Raw genomic sequence first — 25,458 nt, forward strand, 5'->3', positions numbered from 1 at the left:
AAACAAAGATGAAGCAAGTTTTTTCTATCAGAGAATGACTTCATTCCATAAATAATGGGAAACTTCAGTGGACAGATATTCGAATAAATGAATAAATTTACAGGCTTCATGTGCATAATGAAGCCTGGCGAAGCTGTTACTTTGTAAAATTTAATTTTTACTGGAAAGATGAAACGAATTTTCGCAATTTAGTTTAGCTTCTTGTATTTCCATAGAATCATTTTGTAAAGGTGCGAAAGGGTACAAATAAAAATTGAATCTTTTTCAGTACATTTTAACAGTACAGTTTTTACTAGTTTACGAAGGTCAAAGTTGAAATAAAGACGATGTAAAATATGAATTTATAATATAAATTTAATGTTATGATAACATTTAATAAACAATTACTTTTATTATGTTCTGGGCTGCATGCATTACTGTTAGTTAAGTAGTGGATAAATAGTAGTTTACGCAACCCTACGACAGTTTTAATCACTAAAAATCACTACTCATAACTTCTAAGAGAGGTTATGTTTTCGTTAATAAACTCTCATTGCCAGTGACAGTGATGCAACGAAACATTGTACCAAACACAATTCGCACCACTCAACAATTAAATTGGCCTGAACAGCTGATCAGTTGAAGTTCAAATCATTACAATTTTACTTCTCCTCTCTCAATCCTTGAACCTCATTGGTCCGTTACCCGTGTTGTTATGACAAAATATGCTGTTATGAGAAACTTTTCAATTCTAAGAACTGAACTGAAACGGTTATTTAAAAAAAAAAACGGTCATAGGTAAAAGCATTAAAGGCTTATGGTTAAATTAATAACGAGCTAGAATTTTCTAGTATGATTAGATATAACATACCTAAAATAAATTGTTAGTTTCATACTTTTGAAGTACTTTGTGGCAAAACAATAAAATTTTTAGAGTTAAATCCATCGAATGATTTGATAAAATGTAAGTGTTTTTCACTGTATTAAATATAAGAATATTTTAAAGAGAAAACTGCACATAATTAGAACCAGAGTTGAAAAGTCTGTACTAAAGAAACAATTTTTAATACAGCCTAGAATTGTTTAAATGACTAACTGCATAAATTGATCTTACAGTGTTCTAGTAAAAAATTAATAGCTTGGTATATAATAAATAAATTTACCAAGTTAGGTCAAGATTTGTCCATAAACAAGGAAACTAAAACAGTTGACTTATTCTCAAATTTAAAAAAAAACATAGGAATTTTAAATTTATAATTGTTTGAATTTTCTCCGCAACCAATAACTGTAAAAAACACTTCACTGTACTAAGGTATTAATTGTTTTAAGCTCACCAAAAATGATTTAAAGAGAAATTGAAAAATGTTATGTTTTGGTGGTCAAAATTCAGAAAGCCAAATTTTTACCCCATACACCCCCCTTTAGGTTAAACAACTTTCTGAAAATGTTATACTTATGTTGTTAACAGCTTAATAAATATTCCATAGTTTTGCTGATATTGTAAGAGTCATTTTTAAGTGCTGAAACATGGATAAAAGAGCTTTGAATTAAGAAAATAAAAAAAATCTTAAATGTGGAAGGGGTTGTTATGTTAATTTATCATAAAGACGGCGAGGGTAAAAGGCATTCTGACTATGTGACCACGACCGTCTTGAGGCCTAATCTAATTCTGGCCCCTCCCGCTGCTCTTTGTCTACGAAATGGCCTGTTACAGTAATCTGTGTCTCGGATGAAAGTCACGCTTTCTCCGTTTATTTAACAAGGTACCTAATCTTCACCTGTAAAACAAAGCACCTTTTAATGACCAGGCTGGGGTTTATTTTTTAAATATTAAACGTTTACATAATGTATATGTTTGATAATACCTGATCGGTTACTCATCTGGTAAACCTATCTTGAACATATAATGGTGCTTATATAATTTACCGTGTGTGATCAAAGTAGCTCGTTACTATACTAGTTGGAGTATAGTCAATAGCTTTATGCACAAATCAAAGTCTTAAGAAGAGCCCGAAAATAAGCTTAAGCGGTTCAATACACCCTTGATCTGTACCGGCTAATCACTAGGTAAGCTGGAAATCACATAGTAACAGGCTCGAGGCCTATAAATATAGGTAAATTATAAATTAAAAGTACCTGCCAATAAATTAAATATTTAGAAAATAATCTCATGCATTCAATTAATATTAATTTTGTGATTGAAGATGAAAAACAAAAAAAGTAAAGTTGAAAAGTTGGTGCGTCCCTAAAGTTGAGGAAGAGACATTTGATAACCAACGGTCTTTTGCTATTGTACCTTCGTCTTAACCGTCGAGGTGGAGGTGTATAAATATTGTGGTCATGTTTATTGATTGAATTTGTTAACAGATGTTACAGTTTTTTTTTATCGTACCATAATTTATGACACCAAACGAAATCAACTCAAAAATAAAATGGGATACTTTACTCTTATTTTACTTGATCTTCTAACCACGAGCAAGTCAATTTTCATACTGTGAAAAAGCTCATACAATATCAATGGAATATATATGCCCTTGACAAATAAATAATGTAGGCAATATTGCTGCTTCCTAAAAATATATAAGAAATAACTCCCAATACAGTCTGAAAAACATATGTATGGGAACTTTAATTTAATTATCAGAACACTCTAGTACAATATTAAATTATCACGGAATTTGCAACCATAAATTTGACATATTAATGAGAACAAACATTAATTACTAGCTGATTTGTGGATGATGAAATAAAAACGTAATTACATTACATTTAGTCAGCAGTCCATATTTCTTGAACCGCTGATGACAATTAATGCTTAAATAGTATAATAGTTTGGCTAGTTCAGGCGTAATAGCATAAATGATTAATAATATGAGTTCACTTTTACTCTAAATCTACCGTGTTAAATTGGCGTATTGACATTGATATTAAAAATTATAATCTTAAAAATAAATACAATTAAATATGAAATTAAAGATCGGATGTACATTTTAGAACTATTTGTACGATTTTTAGAAATTTGCCGGCCACGGTATATGAACGATTTTGTTTGTCCGTTGATGAAGTCCTGTTGTCATGCCCTGCTCAAAGCTCTCTTCTTTTCGTTGGGGATTTCAACCTGCCGGAAGTTGACTGGACTGCCCCCACCATTGTACCAAATGGTGCAGGATCTCAACACATGATCGACATGATTGCTGGGTTTGATTTGGTCCAATCCAATAAAATTCTTAATTAACGTACTGTTACCCTGAATCTTCTACTATGCTATGACCACTCCCTCAATGTGTGTCACGCTCCTGATCTTCTTTTACCTGAAGAACCTGCTCACCCGGCACTATCTTGCGACATCTTGATTGCTGGAGTACCTTATGACAACGGATATACTTCACATGATTTCCTTAACTGTGATTTTAACATGATTTTTGAATTGATTTGATTTGATTTTATAGTAAGCTTAGTAGACATCATGGACTGATGTTTTTTTTTTTCAACATATAATGCTATTGTTCATTTTGACCACATTTTGAATACCACTCGTGACACAGTTCTTGAACATACGCCTCTCAAAAAATATGGTAAATCTCGATTCCCAAGTTGGTTCTCTCCTGAACTGAAACGGCTCCTCATGATAAAGAAGATTGCTCACAAAAACTACAAGGTTTGCCCCAACCCAATCAACTACAATGAGTTTAGCCAATTGACGACAATGTGTAAGGGTTTGAGCTCCAGATGTTATGCTGAATCCATCTCCAATGTCAATTAGAATCTAACAGAGAACGTTAAATCTTTTTGGGGCTTCGTCAATAGGGTATTGGAATCGACTAAAACCAGTGATTGGGATGGTAAGCCACCCCCACAATGTCACTGCGTCCTCTTTTGTAGACATATGCAACTTATTTGCTCAGTTTTGTCGTTTTTCCCATGATATCGGGCCACCTCCCCAATCCAACTTTGATAACTCAATCAATGTTTACACTTGTGTTTTGAGAGAGTGATGTGGAGAAGAAGACTCTAGCTTTTGATCCTTACAAAGGTCCAGATCTAATTCCGCCTCTTGTAATCAAATATTGCAGTTCCCTTCTTGCTCCTAATCTGACTCCATAGTTTAGTAATCTTTTAAAGCTGGGCATTTTTCCCGATTCCCTGAAGACAAGCTATGTGGTTTAAATAAACAAATCCAGTGATATAGCGGATGTTATAGGCCTATTGCTATACATGCAGCACCGGGGAAAGTCTTTTGAATCACTTGTCCTTGATTGTGTGAACTTTGCCTGTAAGAGCTCTATGAATGCTGAACAGCATGGATTTACACGTGGTAGGTCGATTGCTACCAATCTTATCCAGTATGATAATTATATCCATTCTTCTTTCCGTTCTGGCGAACAAGATGACAGTCGAAACATCGACTTCTCGAAAGCCTTCGATAAAGTGTGTCATCATCACCTCATTTCCGGTGCCAACTCCCGGCCTTTTCATGCCTCCTCAGGTGTGCCACAAGGTTCCAGCTTGGGACCATTCCTGATTTCTATCTTCCTAAACGACATCGTCGATCACATCTGCAATGACTGTTTGCTCTTTGCCGATGACATCAAGGTATTTACGTCTGTTTCTTCCATCAGAGATTTTCACAGGCTTCAGGATAGTCTATTGAGAATTGAAGAGTGGTGCCTTCGAGATGGCATGATGATGAACGCCAGCAAATGCCACGTTATAAGCTTTCATCGTTCCACTGACTATGTTTCCTTCAACTACATACTTGAGGGCTCAATTTTGCAACGAGTTACGTGATTTGGGTGTAACCTTATCTTCGAGTCTCAGTCCTGATAACCACATTAACAACATCGTGAGCAAAGTCACCAGAACGCTGGGCTCACTCATCAGAACGTCAAGAAATGGGCTAATAGGCTGGATATCGACGCCATGAACACCGTCTACAAGTCTCTCGTAATACTGCAGTAGAAATAGTGTTTGTGGTGGAACTAATTGCAACATAAATTATTCCAGTTAGAAATGGTAGGTAATACCCTTATAAAAAACATACTAAAAATATACATTTGTACTGTTACGCCAAATACGGTTTTTTGGCCGCCATTTAAAAAAAAGTGTAAAATTTTAAATTATTGTTAAAAAATCTGGCTTGGTATCAAATTGTAGAACATTTCATGTAGAATATAATGGTTGAATTTAAAATATACTGTTAACAGTGATGCACTATAGGCGAAAAAGGTGCGTTTAAAAAAGTAAAATTTGAAAAGTTTTTTATTTATCAGTTTTTTTTTAAATTTGTTTTTCATTTTTGAACCTTAAAACGTAAAATTTCCCAATTTCTCTCTAGACCTTTTTAAAGAGCTTAAAAAACAAATAGTTAAGTATATCAAAGGGTTTTTGTATTGTGAGGGAATTTCTGTGTGTGTGTCGATTTCGTTATCTTATCGCCAAAGATAGTTCAGCAGTGCTGGGTTTAAATTTCCAGGGGTCGATGTGAATCAACAAAATATTGTTGATGTGAAATTCCACTCAATATTAATTTCGATTCGAATAATCTAAAGTGTCGATCGTCTGTGTTTAATCAAATTCCTTTATTGAAAATGATAGGGTAACTCAGTGAAATGTGCGAACCAGTTGTCGCTATTCACTCATCATCGTTACCCTACCAGACGCGGAAGAAAACGTTGTCGTGTATAGTCTATGTGTCGTGTTATCTGTTAATTCAATTCTCGCGTTAGAGTCTATTTCAAGGATTAGGTTCGATAGCTTGTACAGCTAGTTAGGATGCTGAATGTTCTTCGAGCAAACTAGGATCGGTATCAAAGGTTATAGGATCAAACTAAACCTTGCTACGCTCCGATCGTTACCCTAACCCCACGCAAATGCGCTCTAAACAACAAAGAGGTTAAGGATAGATAGCCTGCACAGCTAACTAGGATGCTGAATATACTTCAGCAATCTAGGATAGGTTACGGTAGGTTAATCGTTACCCAAACGCCCGTATGAACCTCGGTCACTACCCTAAACCCCACGCAAATGCGCTTTAAACAACAAAGAGGTTAAGGATAGATAGCATGCACAGCAGCTAACTAGGATGCTGAATATACTTCAGCAATCTAGGATAGGTTACGGTAGGTTAATCGCTACCTAAACGCCCGTATGAACCTCGGTCGCTACCCTAAACCCACGCAAATGCGCTCTAAACAACAAAAAGGTTAAGGGTAGATAGCCTGTACAGCTAACTAGGATGCTGAATATACTTCAGCAATCTAGGATAGGTTACGGTAGGTTAATCGTTACCTAAACGCCCGTATGAACCTCGGTCGCTACCCTAAACCCACGCATATGCGCTCTAAACAACAAAAAGGTTAAGGGTAGATAGCCTGTACAGCTAACTAGGATGCTGAATATACTTCAGCAATCTAGGATAGGTTACGGTAGGTTAATCGTTACCTAAACGCCCGTATAAACCTCGGTCGCTACCCTAAACCCACGCAAATGCGCTCTAAACAACAAAAAGGTTAAGGGTAGATAGCCTGTACAGCTAACTAGGATGCTGAATATTCTTCAAGCAATCTAGGATAGGTTACGGTAGGTTAATCGTTACCTAAACACCCGTATGAACCTCGTTCGCTACCCTAAACCCACGCAAATGCGCTCTAAACAACAAAAAGGTTAAGGGTAGATAGCCTGTACAGCTAACTAGGATGCTGAATATTCTTCAAGCAATCTAGGATAGGTTACGGTAGGTTAATCGTTACCTAAACACCCGTATAAACCTCGGTCGCTACCCTAAACCCACGCAAATGCGCTCTAAACAACAAAAAGGTTAAGGGTAGATAGCCTGTACAGCTAACTAGGATGCTGAATATTCTTCAAGCAATCTAGGATAGGTTACGGTAGGTTAATTTGGATAACTAAGACCCCCCCACTATCCTTTAAAGATCACAAACAATCAACAGGCTAACGCTAGCTATGCGAGCACTAAAACAGCTATCCTAGGCTATTTATATAACAGCTATTTATATTTATGCAATCGCTAAAGTAAATCAAGTTGGATAATAATAATAAGTATTATTATCATACGAAATAAAGATGTTATTAACCAATCGGTTGTTAGGCTATTATAGCTAGCGGCTATTCAGATCAAAATCAAATGCTATATCGCTAGTCAATGTCGAGGATCCAATCACTAACAACTATAATCAACGGATAAATATAAACTATTATTCCGGTAGTAGATTCGGTGTTAACTTCGATAGCTATCGATTTCAATACGATCGATAGTTCGGACCAGACGCAAAATAATAACAAAACGTCGAGCAGAACACTGTTGTGTTGTGCGTGGCAAATAGGTTATGTCGTTATTAAATCGTAAACACCTTATAGCTAATTAATTGTGTCTCGTAACTCTCTCTACGTTGAATTAAGTACCAGAAATTCGTTAAGCATACAAGATAGGGTAGTAGGCTATAGAATGGCGTACACTGCCCAAAGGATGCTGCTTATACTTCAGCAAAAGGAGAGGTGTTTGGAAGGCAACATTGAGTTTATATGACGTTATATTACACAAGCTTAGGCTATTGTCACCCTCAAATTATATAGTTCTTCAATAACAACTAGGCTAAGGCTTAACCTATTAAATCACTCCTTAACTGCGATACAAGAGGGTTTAGGTAATTGAGTAGCGTGTTCTGCCCAAAGGATGCTGCTTATGCTTCAGCAAAAGGAGGGATATTGGAAGGTGACACAGAGGTTATGTAATATAAGATGTGTGGGTAAAAATCCTTTAGAATACTCAATTGGCCTTGCTCAACTTTTGCTTTCCTCAATAGCCTAGTGTATGCTAACTCGTTTGGATTTGATATTGCTAGTCGGCAAAATTTCTTTAACTTCAAACTAATTATTTCACAATTTAAACTCTAAATTAAATTGCAAAAATACCAATTGATCACTGATTAAAATCGAAAACCTCGTTTATCGTGAACAAATTATCGCAAACAATTAATCAATATCGATCGTGAATATCAAAACGTAAAACTACTAATTTCCCTGAATCATAAAATGATATCAAGTAGGCACTATACCTTAGAGAGAGACGTGTTGATTGGGTCACAAAATGGCACAGACTGTCTGGCGGCGCCCGGTCCAAGTGGTTTTGTTGCACGTCTGAGCCGGTCATGCGCAGAAACCAGTTTTGGCAGTCCGACTCGGCCTCGGCCCGGCGGCGACTACATCGGTGCTCGCGCTGACTACTTGAGCCTCGCCTCGCCATGCTTAACCTCAAAATCGTTGGTCGTTCATACTACTTTGATGATCCTCAACTATAAACATTGTTGTCTTCCGATTTCAGCCATGATATGATAAAAAAAGGTGAGGTGTAAAAAATCAACCCTTACATCCTCCACTCACTTCGTGGAAACAAAAAAAAGAAACAGAAAAGAAAAAAAACAATCTCAACTTCTTCTAAACCAAAATTCAAATTCTTCGAAACTAAAACACAAATAACTTCAATGTCCTTAGATTTGTAGATCCTACTCTCGGGATCTAAAAACATCTTCAATCTTCTAAGGAGTAAGGAAATGAAACTTCTCAAAATCAAAACAAAACTGAGATCTCTCCAATAGTTCACTGCCCTTGTGATAGGGAACAAGGCCCAACTTTCGAATATTGATCCTCTTGATCTCTTTCGTCCCGGGTATCTGGATCTTCATAGTTCGTCTTTTCCCTCGTCTTCTTGCTGGACGATTGGGTCGATTCTCATCGGACTCGGCTCTCGGAGTGTTCGTAGGGATCACTTCAAATTTCGTTGGCGATTTCTTCTTCGGTGGGGGTGCAGGGGTATTCGGGATGGCCAATTTCTTCCGATCAAATCGAGTAGCAGCAGTCTGGTTTGGATGATCTTGATTAAACACTCGAACACTGTAAGCACAAGGGGGTTCAGGCTCCAGCCCACAAACTGTGGTGTCTTCTATCTCGGCTCGTTTCCCTGACGGCTGTGTAGAATCGTTGACACTTGGAACAGTCCGGCATGGGCCTAGGAAATCCTCTTCGATTTTCACGGCTAATAGGTTCAATTTTCTTATCATGTCCATGCCCAAGATTATAGGTGTGCCTAATCTAGGAAGGTGGACTACTTCCAGCTCGTGGTTCACACCTCTTATAGTGGATGGCAGGGTAAAACACCGGTTCAATGTCATTTCCGAGTTGTTGGCCATGGCAACCCTGACTTCTTGATTTTCTAGTTGCACCTTCCCTTCAATAAAATCAGCTACCTCATCACCTATCAGGTTAATCGTGGAACCAGTGTCAATCAGTGCTTTAAAATCTTTACCAAACATCGAAACCTTAATGTACGGCCTAAGGTCTTTCGTTACTCTCTCTGAGTCATAACAGTGAATGGTGCCTAACTGGAAGCTGGAGGTCGTTGCACTTGGTCGGATAACGGACTCCGGCGACCTCCGTGGTCCATCGTCCGTCTCTCGTTTCCCGACTTCGAGCAGTCACAAGTTGTCGTTCTCGCTCCTGGCTTCTTACAGTTAAAACATCTAAGTATTCTTGGTTCCTTGCAGAAACTGAAGGTATGTCCCGTCTTCTCGCAGTTCCAGCATGTCCTTGAATCAGCCGGTCGCCTCTCATCCTCGCGGTACCTTCGATGCTGATGTCCCCTTTCAGCCATGGTCCTTGCCGGATATCGGTCCTTACTCATAGGTTCAAATCTAACTTGGTTGCTGTTCTTGGATTCAACTGTTGCGGTGTGATGCGAGAATTTCGGCGCCAATCTACTTCGTCCATGGTAGGCGGTTTCGGGTACCAATGCCTGGGCTGGGTTCGGCGGGGGTGTATATTCAGTTCGCTCTCGTAAGCAGGTCTCATAATCTTCAGCGACTTTGATCAGACTTGGCAAGTTCACAAAGTCTCGCCTTCGAACATATGTTTTATAGCTCGGGTGCATGTTTCTATAAATTCGATCTAACTTTTCGTGTTGCGAATATCCTCCTCTCCTTCGAATCTAGGTCGAGATGGCTACAACGTAGGGTTTGAACAACTCTCCTTCTCCTTGTGTTCTCTTCCTAATTTCGTCATCTAAGTGAAGTAGGTAGCCGGGAGGTAAGTACTGAATTTGAAAATCCCTGACAAAGTCCATGAAGTCACCCCAAAATTCTCGATTATTCCTATACCATAGGATCGCACTGTCTTTCAATAGCTCGGGCAACGCTTTCAACATCAACTCAGGGCCTACACTATACGATTCCATCAATTCATTCAAGCGCTCTAAGAAAGAGATGGCATCCGATTCTTTCCTCCCATCGAATCTCAAATTCCATTTCCTAACGGTATTACAAAGTGAGCCAGTGTTCGACAGTCTTGGTGAATCTACGTCACCTGCCACCATTGGCTCTTCGCGTCCACTCGTGTGGTTAAAGCCAAAATCTAATTGCTCTGCCAAACCACCTTCATCATTTGATTGAGTGCGTGTGAAGACGGGGGCATAAGACTTCATCCTTATCGGAGTAAGCATCGAGGTTCGCCTCTCGGGAACCCCCACAATTGATCGAGCTGTCTGGTGTGTAGTTGACAAGGTCGCTTGGCGTGGCTTTGAAGCTTGTGTCATCAGCCGTCTGACCTCGTTAAAATCAGCATCAGGTGGAAGACCCAGAAGTTCTCGGATGCTCACGGCTTCTAACTCCAAGGATGCACCCGCTGGTGCTTCTTGAGATGCTTGGTGGAACTCATCATCCTCTTCAATCGCCTCCTTTCCAGCCCGTTGTCGTAACCGTCGAACAAGTTCTGCCCTAAGCTGATTAGCGTTTCCTTCTGGTACAGTTCCCAGCTTGCCTAGCTCGTCTTCAAGCTGTGATCTTGATAACTTGTAGACCCAGCTGACCCTTACTTCTGCATCCGAGGGTGGTCGTTGAGCTGTTCCAGCTGCCGTAGAGCTAGTAGTAGTAGTGGATGTCCGTAGGTCCGCTCCTCCAGACGAGGTCGTGACCGTAGCGATAGGTTGTTGCTCGCCTCCTTGTGACGAAGCACTCCCGTTGTCGCCTTCTTCCATAATATTCAATGCCAGGAGAATCTTGAAGGGTCTAAGGAATCTCTCTACGTGATAGAACATCGTTGTTCCTCAAATAAATCGTCTAAAATCCAAATTTCTACTTTTCTTTCAACAATTTCCAAATTTTTGTCAATAACTACTTATTCAGTAGTCCCTGTTCGGGCGCCATAAATATGTGAGGGAATTTCTGTGTGTGTGTCGATTTCGTTATCTTATCGCCAAAGATAGTTCAGCAGTGCTGGGTTTAAATTTCCAGGGGTCGATGTGAATCAACAAAATATTGTTGATGTGAAATTCCACTCAATATTAATTTCGATTCGAATAATCTAAAGTGTCGATCGTCTGTGTTTAATCAAATTCCTTTATTGAAAATGATAGGGTAACTCAGTGAAATGTGCGAACCAGTTGTCGCTATTCACTCATCATCGTTACCCTACCAGACGCGGAAGAAAACGTTGTCGTGTATAGTCTATGTGTCGTGTTATCTGTTAATTCAATTCTCGCGTTAGAGTCTATTTCAAGGATTAGGTTCGATAGCTTGTACAGCTAGTTAGGATGCTGAATGTTCTTCGAGCAAACTAGGATCGGTATCAAAGGTTATAGGATCAAACTAAACCTTGCTACGCTCCGATCGTTACCCTAACCCCACGCAAATGCGCTCTAAACAACAAAGAGGTTAAGGATAGATAGCCTGCACAGCTAACTAGGATGCTGAATATACTTCAGCAATCTAGGATAGGTTACGGTAGGTTAATCGTTACCCAAACGCCCGTATGAACCTCGGTCACTACCCTAAACCCCACGCAAATGCGCTTTAAACAACCAAGAGGTTAAGGATAGATAGCATGCACAGCAGCTAACTAGGATGCTGAATATACTTCAGCAATCTAGGATAGGTTACGGTAGGTTAATCGCTACCTAAACGCCCGTATGAACCTCGGTCGCTACCCTAAACCCACGCAAATGCGCTCTAAACAACAAAAAGGTTAAGGGTAGATAGCCTGTACAGCTAACTAGGATGCTGAATATACTTCAGCAATCTAGGATAGGTTACGGTAGGTTAATCGTTACCTAAACGCCCGTATGAACCTCGGTCGCTACCCTAAACCCACGCATATGCGCTCTAAACAACAAAAAGGTTAAGGGTAGATAGCCTGTACAGCTAACTAGGATGCTGAATATACTTCAGCAATCTAGGATAGGTTACGGTAGGTTAATCGTTACCTAAACGCCCGTATAAACCTCGGTCGCTACCCTAAACCCACGCAAATGCGCTCTAAACAACAAAAAGGTTAAGGGTAGATAGCCTGTACAGCTAACTAGGATGCTGAATATTCTTCAAGCAATCTAGGATAGGTTACGGTAGGTTAATCGTTACCTAAACACCCGTATGAACCTCGTTCGCTACCCTAAACCCACGCAAATGCGCTCTAAACAACAAAAAGGTTAAGGGTAGATAGCCTGTACAGCTAACTAGGATGCTGAATATTCTTCAAGCAATCTAGGATAGGTTACGGTAGGTTAATCGTTACCTAAACGCCCGTATAAACCTCGGTCGCTACCCTAAACCCACGCAAATGCGCTCTAAACAACAAAAAGGTTAAGGGTAGATAGCCTGTACAGCTAACTAGGATGCTGAATATTCTTCAAGCAATCTAGGATAGGTTACGGTAGGTTAATTTGGATAACTAAGACCCCCCCACTATCCTTTAAAGATCACAAACAATCAACAGGCTAACGCTAGCTATGCGAGCACTAAAACAGCTATCCTAGGCTATTTATATAACAGCTATTTATATTTATGCAATCGCTAAAGTAAATCAAGTTGGATAATAATAATAAGTATTATTATCATACGAAATAAAGATGTTATTAACCAATCGGTTGTTAGGCTATTATAGCTAGCGGCTATTCAGATCAAAATCAAATGCTATATCGCTAGTCAATGTCGAGGATCCAATCACTAACAACTATAATCAACGGATAAATATAAACTATTATTCCGGTAGTAGATTCGGTGTTAACTTCGATAGCTATCGATTTCAATACGATCGATAGTTCGGACCAGACGCAAAATAATAACAAAACGTCGAGCAGAACACTGTTGTGTTGTGCGTGGCAAATAGGTTATGTCGTTATTAAATCGTAAACACCTTATAGCTAATTAATTGTGTCTCGTAACTCTCTCTACGTTGAATTAAGTACCAGAAATTCGTTAAGCATACAAGATAGGGTAGTAGGCTATAGAATGGCGTACACTGCCCAAAGGATGCTGCTTATACTTCAGCAAAAGGAGAGGTGTTTGGAAGGCAACATTGAGTTTATATGACGTTATATTACACAAGCTTAGGCTATTGTCACCCTCAAATTATATAGTTCTTCAATAACAACTAGGCTAAGGCTTAACCTATTAAATCACTCCTTAACTGCGATACAAGAGGGTTTAGGTAATTGAGTAGCGTGTTCTGCCCAAAGGATGCTGCTTATGCTTCAGCAAAAGGAGGGATATTGGAAGGTGACACAGAGGTTATGTAATATAAGATGTGTGGGTAAAAATCCTTTAGAATACTCAATTGGCCTTGCTCAACTTTTGCTTTCCTCAATAGCCTAGTGTATGCTAACTCGTTTGGATTTGATATTGCTAGTCGGCAAAATTTCTTTAACTTCAAACTAATTATTTCACAATTTAAACTCTAAATTAAATTGCAAAAATACCAATTGATCACTGATTAAAATCGAAAACCTCGTTTATCGTGAACAAATTATCGCAAACAATTAATCAATATCGATCGTGAATATCAAAACGTAAAACTACTAATTTCCCTGAATCATAAAATGATATCAAGTAGGCACTATACCTTAGAGAGAGACGTGTTGATTGGGTCACAAAATGGCACAGACTGTCTGGCGGCGCCCGGTCCAAGTGGTTTTGTTGCACGTCTGGGCCGGTCATGCGCAGAAACCAGTTTTGGCAGTCCGACTCGGCCTCGGCCCGGCGGCGACTACATCGGTGCTCGCGCTGACTACTTGAGCCTCGCCTCGCCATGCTTAACCTCAAAATCGTTGGTCGTTCATACTACTTTGATGATCCTCAACTATAAACATTGTTGTCTTCCGATTTCAGCCATGATATGATAAAAAAAGGTGAGGTGTAAAAAATCAACCCTTACAGTATGATTATTGGTAACGGGGAAAATAAAAAAATTGGAAATGTAAAATCCCCATGTTATTCTTATGGAGAATATGGTAAAAAGTTGTAGTTTCCTTGTTTATGGATATATTTTGATAACACTTTGCAGATTTATTTATTTTATACTAAACAATTAATATTTTACTAAAAACACACCTAATTAGTTTCCTTGTAGCAGCAAACCTTGGTACTCGTTTCGTTAAACCTATTGTTATTTATTTAAGTAATAGACTAACAACAGAGGCCATTGTGGTTGAATACAACGGTCTCTAGTAAAATAATGGTTATGAAATCCATACACCACTTTTGCTCACTAATATTTGGTACAGATTAAGCTCATAACATTAGAATCACACACTGAACATAAGAAACACACTTTAAACACAAATGCAAATTGTTAACAACAACAATATTTAATCAAAGAAAAATCAATTAAATAACAATATAACAATAAGCTGTTAAATTATTAACTCATTGTTCGTATGATTAGATTATGCATACTGGTAAATCAATTATTGCCATCTATAAAAATAATTGGTTTTCTTTTCCGAGTCGGGTTAGCTCTTCTACCAGACCGATTTTCATAATTTTTGCCTTAAGCCAGGTTTACACTATGTAGCTAAACCTGCTACAAAGCAGATTTGGGTAACATCTAGCAATGTTATATAACATTTGCTAGAAGTAGAAAAAGTAACTTTACAAAAGTGCTATATAACACTGCTATATGTAGCAGATCCTGAAATTGTGCTATCCATCGGGAGTCGGTAAATATCCAAAGAAATACGTGCCACATCTAACATTGCCATATGTAGCAATGGTATACATATAACTTTCGTCTAGCATCTGCTATATGTAGCATTTAGTGCACACAGTTCACAGTTGTAGCCTCCTAGGTGCGAACGGTTTTGCTCAGCGATCTTTGTTTACAATGGAAGGACTGGAAACGGAAAGTGACAGTGCCTAGGATCGGGATGATATTATAAACTTAACTGAACTGTTCCGTGGACAACCGGCGTTGTGATCATACGTAAAACGTTTTTGAAGTTACCGTCGCCTTATTTAGCGTTTTAATTATGGATTTCAGCGTATTCATCATCATTAAGGTCCCGTAATAAATCTGCTACACTGTACTTATTTCTCGAAGCAAGAAGCAGTCAAACCTAAAACTTGCTAAAATCTTCGCTCCCGTCTGACTTCCCAGATCACCACGATAGCTGCCACGAACAATGTCTCTTCAGCGCACATTTCGATACGGAATGCGAATGAGGTTGTGCTACATATAACATGTAGCACGAGCAGCAGAATCACTAAAATTGTTTGTAAATTTTTCATACAGCAAAAGTAATAAAGCAATGTTATATAGCAAAAGTTATATAGCAGGTTTTGCTACATAGTGTAAATCCGGCTTTAAACTAAAGCTATGGACGCACCATAGATTAGCTATTAAGCATCAGCACTCATTTTGAATTATGTATATTTTGAGTTATGCACAAACTGCCTCCCTGTACATTACTTACGGGAGTTAAATTTGTTTTTTCGAGTTCGTTTGGCTCTTCTACCGGACCGATTTTCATAATTTTGGTCTCAAAGCTATGCAAGCACATATTTGTCATCATTAATCTATCAAATCAGTTGTACAAAGATTTTTAAAACTGAATTACTAGATTTAATTGAAAATCAATTAAGACAAATGGAAATTCGTTTAGTCTGCATTGTCTGCAGGTTTACTGCGGCAGGGGTATTTTGTACTACGATCGTATTTCTAAATAGTGCTTATCACCACTATTATAACATTTTTCAGCATAAAATTTCCTATAATTTGATACTTAAAAAGTTATTTTTACGAATATGAAAATGTTTACACATTTTTCAAGATGGCAGCCAAAAAACGTATTTTGCGCCACAGTACGGATGTATATTTTTAGTGTGTTGATTAGATGCATACTACCTACCATTCACAGCAAAAATCATTTGTGTTGCAATTAGTTCCACCTTAAGCTATATTTTCGATTATTTCTACTGCACTATAAGGTCAATACTTGAATAGGGATGCATAATATGGTCTCTCTATCAACTCGGTCAAATCCAGCGGTTGCAGAGGGTTCAGGACAAATTCGTGAGGATTGTGGGTGTGAAGTTGGGCCCTTCTCTGTCTTCTGCCAAGTTGACATTTGCACCCATCGTCCTGACGTCGTTCAATACTTGGTCAGTCCATCTCAATTTTGGACTCCCCAATGGACGTTTACTTCCAGGTGTGGCTCTCCAAACTTCATACAGTCTTGTTCCTCTCTCTCTTCTTAGCATTTGCCCTATCCAACTTAACCTTCTTCCTTTACCCATTGCAACAATATCTGGGTCGGTGAATAGTGATCTTAGCTCTCTATTTTTCTTTATCCTCCACATTTCTCCCTCTGGAACTGGTCCAAATATTTTTCTTATGACTTAATTTAAAAAAAATCCATGGGTTGTTGTTCATTTTTCTTGGACATTTGCTATGCAGACTAGTCAAAAATGACGTTTTACAGTAACCAAGAAAATGGGCGAAGTATAGAACCTAAGATGCCATTCTTTGTAATGAATAAAGACTATCTAGTCTCAGAAATATTGACTGAGCATATAAAACAAAATCTAAAACAAAAATATTGAAGTTTTGGATAAATGTTTTGTAGAGTTAAGAAATCCTTCATAAAAACCTGTAAATAAGAAAGCCATTTTATGACATAACATTTATGACATAAACATTTATGACATTTACACGAGTATAAAAGCATTAAAGAATATAACAGTCAAATGGTTGGTTACTTTCAAATTAGGGCTAGACATTCACAAAAGAAACATGCTTTGAAATAACTGGATGTTTTAATTTTTCCTAGTACCCGGGGCCGGCAGCGAACCGTAGAACATATCACTGCCATTACTTACACCACTGTTAGGACATTGTAAACATTACCTCATTATTTATTCCACTGTAGTCGGGCTGTAACTTTAATCTTCCTTTTCACCATGGTAGATTCTCAGTTTTATTAGTCTTACAACAAATGACCTGTTAGCGTCCCCTTTGTTTATGTGATCATGAATAGTATCATTTACCAACATACTATTGTAGCCTATCCTTTTGAAGCTGGAACTTTTCTTTTGATCTTCTACTGTATATTAAGTGGGGTCGCCGGAATTTTACCCCCTGAGTAGATCTGACGTCACTATGACGTAGTTTTCTGAGTTTGTTCTCGGACGGAATTTTAACCCCACGAATTTGGGAGTTTAATGAAAATAGACAGAGCGTGATTTAAATTAGCAATAAAAGCCGAAAGTTTACCCCCTGTCCGAATAACTAAGGTTTAGGCAACTAAAGATTTTTACCCCCATTCCATATTTTTACCCCCCGGAACTTTACCCCCCGGAAGCTTACCCCCGGATTTTTTTCTCCTAGACAGATAGAATTTGGCAATAATAATAAATTTTGTTAATAATACGCATTTTGAAATCAAATTGAATTAAAATAAGACTTTTTATATAAACGAGCAAAACTAAAAAAATCTTATAAAATCAAACCAGACAGCTGAATTTCACATTTAGCAGTACAACTATGTGCTAGTTTTGATTTATTTGTTTTAGATTGTGTAATTTATTATGGAGTTAAGTAAGATTCCACAACCTTTGCTGTATCAACCTACTGTTGGCCATAGAAAAAACATACTCCCAGGCTTTTCCCCTGAATTATCAAAGTGTAGATAATGTGACAATGGTTTTAGTTATATTTTTCACAGAAACAGTAGGATAACTGAAGTTTGTACATTTTTTAAATTATTTTAATGTTTTGTTTACAATTTAAATTTGCCTACAACATTTAATATAAACGGAGGTAAATTAAAGTTAACTGACTAAACGTCTTTCTGTAAAAACGCCAATTATGTATAAAATTAATTATTCTCGCCAAATTATATATCTGGACAGGGGGTAAAAGTCCAGGGGCAAATTCCGGCCCTCACACTCTAGGTTTTCTAATTTAATTTGTTTTGGTTAAATTCACATCCGCGAAAAGATGGGTTGTACTCCACCTTTAATTTATCAACTCAGGCTGTGCAACTCAAAAGCTCACGGCCGGAATTTTCCGCCTAGGCTGTGACGTCAGTTTTGCTCAGGGACATAAAATTCCAGGGGCATAAAATTCTGCTATTTCATTAAGTGTACTCCAAATCTCAACAACTATTTCAATAGACACCATAAACGTATTGACTTCGATAAACACAATGTCTATCCAAACCACGTACTGTTTATCCAACTATCTAAGCCACGTAGGATTGGCATGATTTTGTTGTGATGGTAGGTAAAATTGATAAAAGATCACTAAACTGTAAACAAGTCTTTTATATAGATTATAAAATATGAAGACCTATACAATTTAAAATTAAGACTCTTTTTAAAATTCCGTCTAAACAGGGATCATACCATGTTTAACGTAGGCTACCCTCTACGTAGGTTGGGTTTGTTCAATGTTCTTTCTGATTTAGAGATTCGAATCTCAGGCAATGTATCAAGTCCGGGCTTCTCCAATCAATTTACTATTTGTTTTAATTTTATAATAAGCAGAATTTTAAAACATACAGTCATTACGGAAATCCGATTAATATATATAGTTACTGTATGTGTTAAATAAACGTTTGGTCGTTTGTGGCAACTTCATATTTGAGTAAATATTTGAATTCCTGAAAGTGATCAAAAAATCTCTTAGCACCAATTCACATTGTTACAAATACAAAGGCAATCACACACACTCACACATACACTCATCGCCTACATATAAACACGTTTACTACGCATGACTTTGTCGTGTAGTGGGTTGGGTTAAATTTTTTTTTATCAGAATTTATTTTACAATCTGTTCAAACATGAGAACAATAAGTAAAACATATATCTAAAAAACAATGCCAGGAAGCAAGCACCTGTTCATCAACAAGTCTTGTCAAAAATTGGATCAGTCATTTAAATATTTACAGAAATCTGTAGCTTAGGTCCAGCACATGCACAACACTTTTTAACCTGGTAATGCACTGGCTATTGTCCAGCAGATTAACAGCAAGACTGTTCGGATGGTATTCTATTTTTTTTTTCTTTTTTTTTGCTAAGGTCTGTAATTTCTTCTTTCACTGATTTAATTTTGAAGTCATTCCTAATTGTAGTGTTGGATACGAACCAGGGAGCGCCAATAATTCTTCTCAGTGCCTTAGCCTGAAATCGTTCAAGAATTTCGATGTTGGGTTTGCTCGAGGTCCCCCAAAGTTGAATTCCGTATGTCCAAATTTGTTTGATCATAACTTTATACAGTAAAATTTTGTAAGCTAATAATAATTTTGAATTCGTACCTAGTAGCCAATTGAGTTTACGAAGTTTTAATTCCATTTGCTGTCTCTTGCACCAGATATGAGATTTCCAATTTAATTTTTTGTCAAGAGTTAGACCTAAATATTTTACACTGTCTGCCTCCGTTAAGGCTACATTATTAATGGTTACTGGAGGATTGTAACCTGTTCTCAGAGTAAAAACAATATGTTTGGACTTGTTTTCGTTGACTTTTATCCTCCACTTTTTAAGCCAATATTGGAGCTCAGTCAAGGCAGCTTGTAAATTTATGTAAGCGACTTGAGGGTCCACATGACTCGACAACAGTGCGGTGTCATCAGCAAACGTAGCAACTGTGACGTTGGGGACCATAGGGATGTCTGCTGTATATATCAAATATAGCAAGGGACCAAGAACACTCCCCTGAGGTACTGAGGGTTAAACAAATAAAAGATCACATTAAACGAGTATTTATGACATCTGAACCGGATGTTCTATAATCAACTCAACAACTACGTAGATGGGTACTTACGGATCCTCCGCCAGCGGATTCTCCGAAGAGCGTGCAGAGTTCTGGGTCGCCGCCAAAGTTGGCGATGTTCGCCTTTATCCACTGAATGGCCAGGGCCTGGTCCCACAACCCCAGGTTGCCAGGGGCCTCCTCGCTGCCTGTGGGCAGTTCTGGGCTCAGGTAGAGGAACCCGAAGGCTCCCACGCGATATTGCATGGACGCCACGATCACATCGCTGGTCGCAGCGACCATGTCTGCGTCGTAGATGTCCAGAGTGGCAGTGCCCGACATGTAGCCGCCGCCATAGATCCAAATCAGTACCGGGACCTGGAAAGTAAAAACATGTGAATGTTACCAGTTAAATACCATATGTAATACACATCTGTGACCAGGTGGAATGTATCGATACTTCAAAATCTGGTAAAAACACAAGATTTGAAATACATAAAAAATATTTTAAATACACAAGTCACTAAAATAAGTTAGGGTTGCTTCATCTGACACTGCTAATTCTTATAGTAGAATTTAGCTAATCTACATTTGTTATGTATTTGGTAATCGTTCACAAAATCGCAATCGTTAACTGTCTGAGTTTTATACCTGAACTCTATAAGCAACTCAACTACACCTGTCTGAACGTATACCTGATCCTCGATGTACTTTCCTTGGATTTCCAGGAGTAGCGACTTCGTTGGTGTCATATCGGTTCAGAAGTAAACTTATTCTGTACTTCAAGCATATTTGTTTACTACTGGTATGAATCAAAAGTTGTGTTATGACTTGACAATGTATTGAAAAAAACTATCCCTCTACCGATGCGTGAATAACCTTTTGTAGAAATGAACATTATATAAAATACCTTTCGTAATATATCTTTATGACGGCTCACGTGTAGTCATATTGACTATTCTTCTATTATTCTTACACTGGGCTTAAGTGTATGATTTTACATAACTCTTTGTTTATAGTGATCTTGGTACCTCCGCCGGGCAAACCGTAGCGCAATGCCCTGTTATAGATGTCAAATATATGCCTCATAACTGCCTAATCTTATAGATTCATCCACCCTTATAAATGTATTATTCCTCGACTGGAATCTAATCCGTGCTATATCACGTCATCACATTTTATCAGTAAATAAGTAACTTCTTGACCAGCATTGTACGTGTTATTCAACTTACGGAAAGTAAATAAAAGAAACATCTTATAACACTTAAAACATATATTTACGCTTATACAGTTACTCACAAGATGGTAAATATACATCAAAGATGGTAAGTGGTGATCGATTTCAATCGTACACTCCAATCATCATCCGACCCAAATTCACACAATGTCATTCGTCTATTGGGTCTGATGATGATTGGAGTGTACAATCGAAATCGATCACCACTACCATTTTTTATGTATTTTAACCATCTTGTGAGTAACTGTATAGGCTTAAATACATGTTTTAAGTGTTATAAGACGTTTCTTTTATTTACTTTCAGTAAATATAAGTAGCATTTCAAATGGTTTTAATTTTTATTAATCTTGTATGAACTGATTATTTCTAAACATTAATAGAACGTTAAAGCATTAAAACATATCACTTTTGCTGACAAAAACACTCAACCGATCCATCTCAATATTAATTTTATACTTTAAATTTAGATTTAAAAGAAAGGATAAGAGTTTTGGCAAATAGATTTTGCTAAAATAATTAAGTTATGAAACACTAATTGCAAAGTAACAAGTATTACATGTTATACTGGAATTTTTAAGTTAAACCTAATTATGAAATGTGAAAAAATCTATAAATCCTATACAGTAATTTTTTTGTATTTATTTTGCAGTATTTGGCAATGATAAGAAATAAAACAAAAATATCGCAGTTTGTGAAGAAATATTAGTTTACTTGTAATGAAACAACTACTAGCACAAGTAATGACATTTTTGTCAACATATTATATGTTACTATTTGATTTTAAGTTTTAAGTGTATATTAAATATAAAAGGTTGATAATTCTTAGAAAGTGATTCCTAACTGTATTAGCAAATGTTTTAAAAGCACACAAAAACCTCCAGGGGAAATTTGAGAGTCTCCCCAAGAGTCAAGTAAATTATGGGAGACTCTTACTGTTGAAAGTCATCTCTTCAAAGCATAAAAGATCCCTAAGGTTTAAAGATTTTTTCAAAACAGTTAAAATATAAGATAAAATGAGTTGATTGTTTCGAACAATACAAAATTGTGTTTTTACTAACCCTAAAAATGTATTTTTGTAAATGTAAAGTCGTTTATTATTGAATATGCTAAGACTCTTGTTTTATAATAGTTTTTAATTATCTTAGAGCTCCTATTGGATTGGAATTAACAATACCGGTAACAAAACGACAAAATAATCGGCCCAAAAGGAAGGTAAGGGACACATCTGTCATTAACATTTCCAATTTTTACATGAGATTAGCGTTAAAAAGGTAATCCGTTAAACTGCAGGGAAAAGTCACTGATCTTGTTACATAAATTATGACATTAACTTAGAGATAGTACAGTAACATATATTTATCTACGATTATTAGGACAGCTTATGACATTATACTCACTGGAATGACTTTATAGTTCTTTGTCATGTACTAATGCATCTATTTATAATATACAAGCCTTTGGAACAAGTATGTAAACCTAAAATAATTACTGATTTAATTAACCTAAAATAGTCGCCTATTAAATTATCTAATTGACTAATGAAAATTCGGTTGTATTTCAAACATAGGTAGAATGTACTAGGGACATACACGTATTGCAAAAACATGGCATTTATTCATTTATTTATTTCAACGAACATCTCCATTTTTATGGACATATCCTTTTAGTAGAAGATTAAATAAATGCTTTAAGCTCAGCTTCATATAAAATATTATATCTAAATTAAAATAAAAACAATATATAATAAAGACGTAACAAGTAAATATAAATAAATCGATAGATAAACAATAATTCAATATAATAAAACATGATTACAAATATACATTCTTAGGGTTGTTGTCAATAACAGGACATCAATAATAACAACATAAAACAAAACACTGTTTTATGTTTTAAGTTTAACATTACAATGTCTGAGTTAAACTCTGATAACAAATATCTCGTATTTTATATCCAATAAATAATATGTGACTAATTTCTTTCTATGAGAATGTCACTTAACTTAATACATACTGCAAATACTCAGTCAGACATTTTACTTAAACCGTCACAACCTAAACCAAAGTACAGAGTAACAATTTTAAGCCAAGGAAAATCGCTCAGCTGCTGGTTATGTAAAATGAAGAAAAGGGGAAAGAGATAAACATGATTTAGAAGGCAAACCCTTAACACAGCCGTGAAGTGGTAACGCTTGTGAAAAATATATAACAACCCCCGCCCTCCCCTCATTCTCCTCACCTTACCTACAACGCCAGAATACTCCGCTTCAGATATATGCTGGCTCTGTTTTAACGCAACCTTTGGTTGTGATTTGCCTCATGAACTTTGACACTGTTAAACTTTTACTTTTACAGCACAAAAATGCTAAGTTTATACTGTAGATGAATTGGCAACTTATAAGGGGCTTGCGTAGTTTATATATATCAGGAAAAACAAAATGAATACTATTGGGAAACATATTATATCATCAAAGCGTTATTTTAATCCTGTAAATAAAACTGTGAAATCATCATTCCCCAATATGGATTTCTAAAGTTTTAATCGTAAGTTATTTTAAAGAATGTAAATAAAAGGAACTACCGTTTTGTTTGCCCAAAGAGAAATACTGATTAAATGGGAGGTTCCCGATTAAATATTGTAGGTTTGTGCTTCAGCCAACTTGTTTGTTTTGAGATTCCTACAAATCTTGCACAGTAACTGCACATCCAGCTAAAAATCTTAATCCACCTAATAGACAGTTAGATGTATCCATTTGTGCGAAATTATTTTAATTTGAGGTAGGTTACTCATTCATACCAACTCTTTCATAAACGTGTATTGTAATGAACTAGACATTATAAAACCCTTATAAAAAACGAATTGTCATTATTAGCGAATTTCCCATTGAGGGAACAAGATATTACCGTAGGTTTCATGGTAAGACCTGGACCTGGGAGTGTTTTACTTTTTCGTTTTGAGGTCCCCAGAGGCCAAAAACACCATCCGTTCAAATTCATGGTTTCTGCAATTTATTTAAAATGGGTTTATCCATCCCACAAACAGTTTGTGTTGATATTATAAAACTCAAGGGCCTATACAAAAAATCTTTCTTAGATTCTACCCAAAACGAAAAACCTAATGAGGCCAGTGAAATGAATTGATGTGCTGTGACGTTACTGAATTCAAAATAAACTGTAGTTTTACTACATATATAACTTCAGTTCAATGTTAAAGCATATTTTTTTCAAAACTGCTTGCAATGTAATGCTACAAGAATCTGGGCATGTATGGAAGGGAAGTATGTAGCCAACCCTAAAGGCAATTGATTTGGAGAGTACTTGGGTTGCTGTACTCGGCCCCTCCTCTCAACCTCTATAATAAAACGCTCAAAGAGAAACAAATCTCGTGTGTCACCAACTTGTTAACGGGGTTTAAACGATAAATTTAAACAGTAATAAAAACAATTATAGAAATAATTTACTTTAATTGACTACATTTTCCACACTTCTAGGACATATATTTATATAATACATGGAATCTTCTTGAAATTTGTTTTACTAAGAATTCGCATTACATGAACATCAAAAGTAAATACTTCGTGATAGACTATATGCAAAGAAACTTATAAATAACAAATAACAAGCCAGTCAACACAACAAAATAGAATAATCAGCCTATTCAATGATAATAAAGTATCATGTTTTTGGCAGTATATAGGGGAAACAGTAAATTTTAACTGCAACAGCTCATATTTTTCTTTTCGGTACCTATGCATTTCAAATTATTTTTCCTTAGCTAGTCAAATTTTAATTAAAATTAAAGTTAGTTAAACACTTTTAAGGAAAATTGGTCCAAATACATTAAAGTGTTGTGAATATGCCGGGAATTGAACCCGTCTCTCCCACACCAATGTCCAAGACGCTAACCACTAGGCTAGCAACACAACCAACACACCTTTGAATAAACATAAATATATTAGTATAAATACATAGTATATTTTTATGTACCATACATTGTACTTATATATTAAATTAAAAAAAAAAATTGGAACTATATAAAGTGTCAACACAGATTTGTTTTTACTACCATCCATTTTTTGCTAATACAACTTTGTCTTGGTGGTTTAAAATTCTTCTTGATGTTCATGCAAACTCTTAAGTTTTAATTCCATGATAAGTAAAAATTGGTTCAAAAAACTTCTTTATATTTCATTTTTCTATCTTGCAATA

At 36.6% G+C, this 25,458-nt stretch overlaps 1 protein-coding gene across 1 annotated transcript in view; it reads right to left on the minus strand.

The window, feature by feature from the left end:
• Positions 1-25,458, minus strand: part of LOC129005901 (acetylcholinesterase-like) — a 145,377-nt gene that overhangs the window by 37,233 nt on the left and 82,686 nt on the right. The window contains exon 3 of the mRNA XM_054434944.1: positions 20,086-20,391. Within this exon, the coding sequence (XP_054290919.1) occupies positions 20,086-20,391 (306 nt within the window). The remainder of the gene's footprint in view (positions 1-20,085; positions 20,392-25,458) is intronic.

This window comes from Macrosteles quadrilineatus, unplaced genomic scaffold (genome assembly GCF_028750875.1).
Source record: "Macrosteles quadrilineatus isolate MER2022 unplaced genomic scaffold, UCM_ALF_1.0 Scaffold_41__1_contigs__length_1036756, whole genome shotgun sequence".
Taxonomy (NCBI): domain Eukaryota; kingdom Metazoa; phylum Arthropoda; class Insecta; order Hemiptera; family Cicadellidae; genus Macrosteles; species Macrosteles quadrilineatus.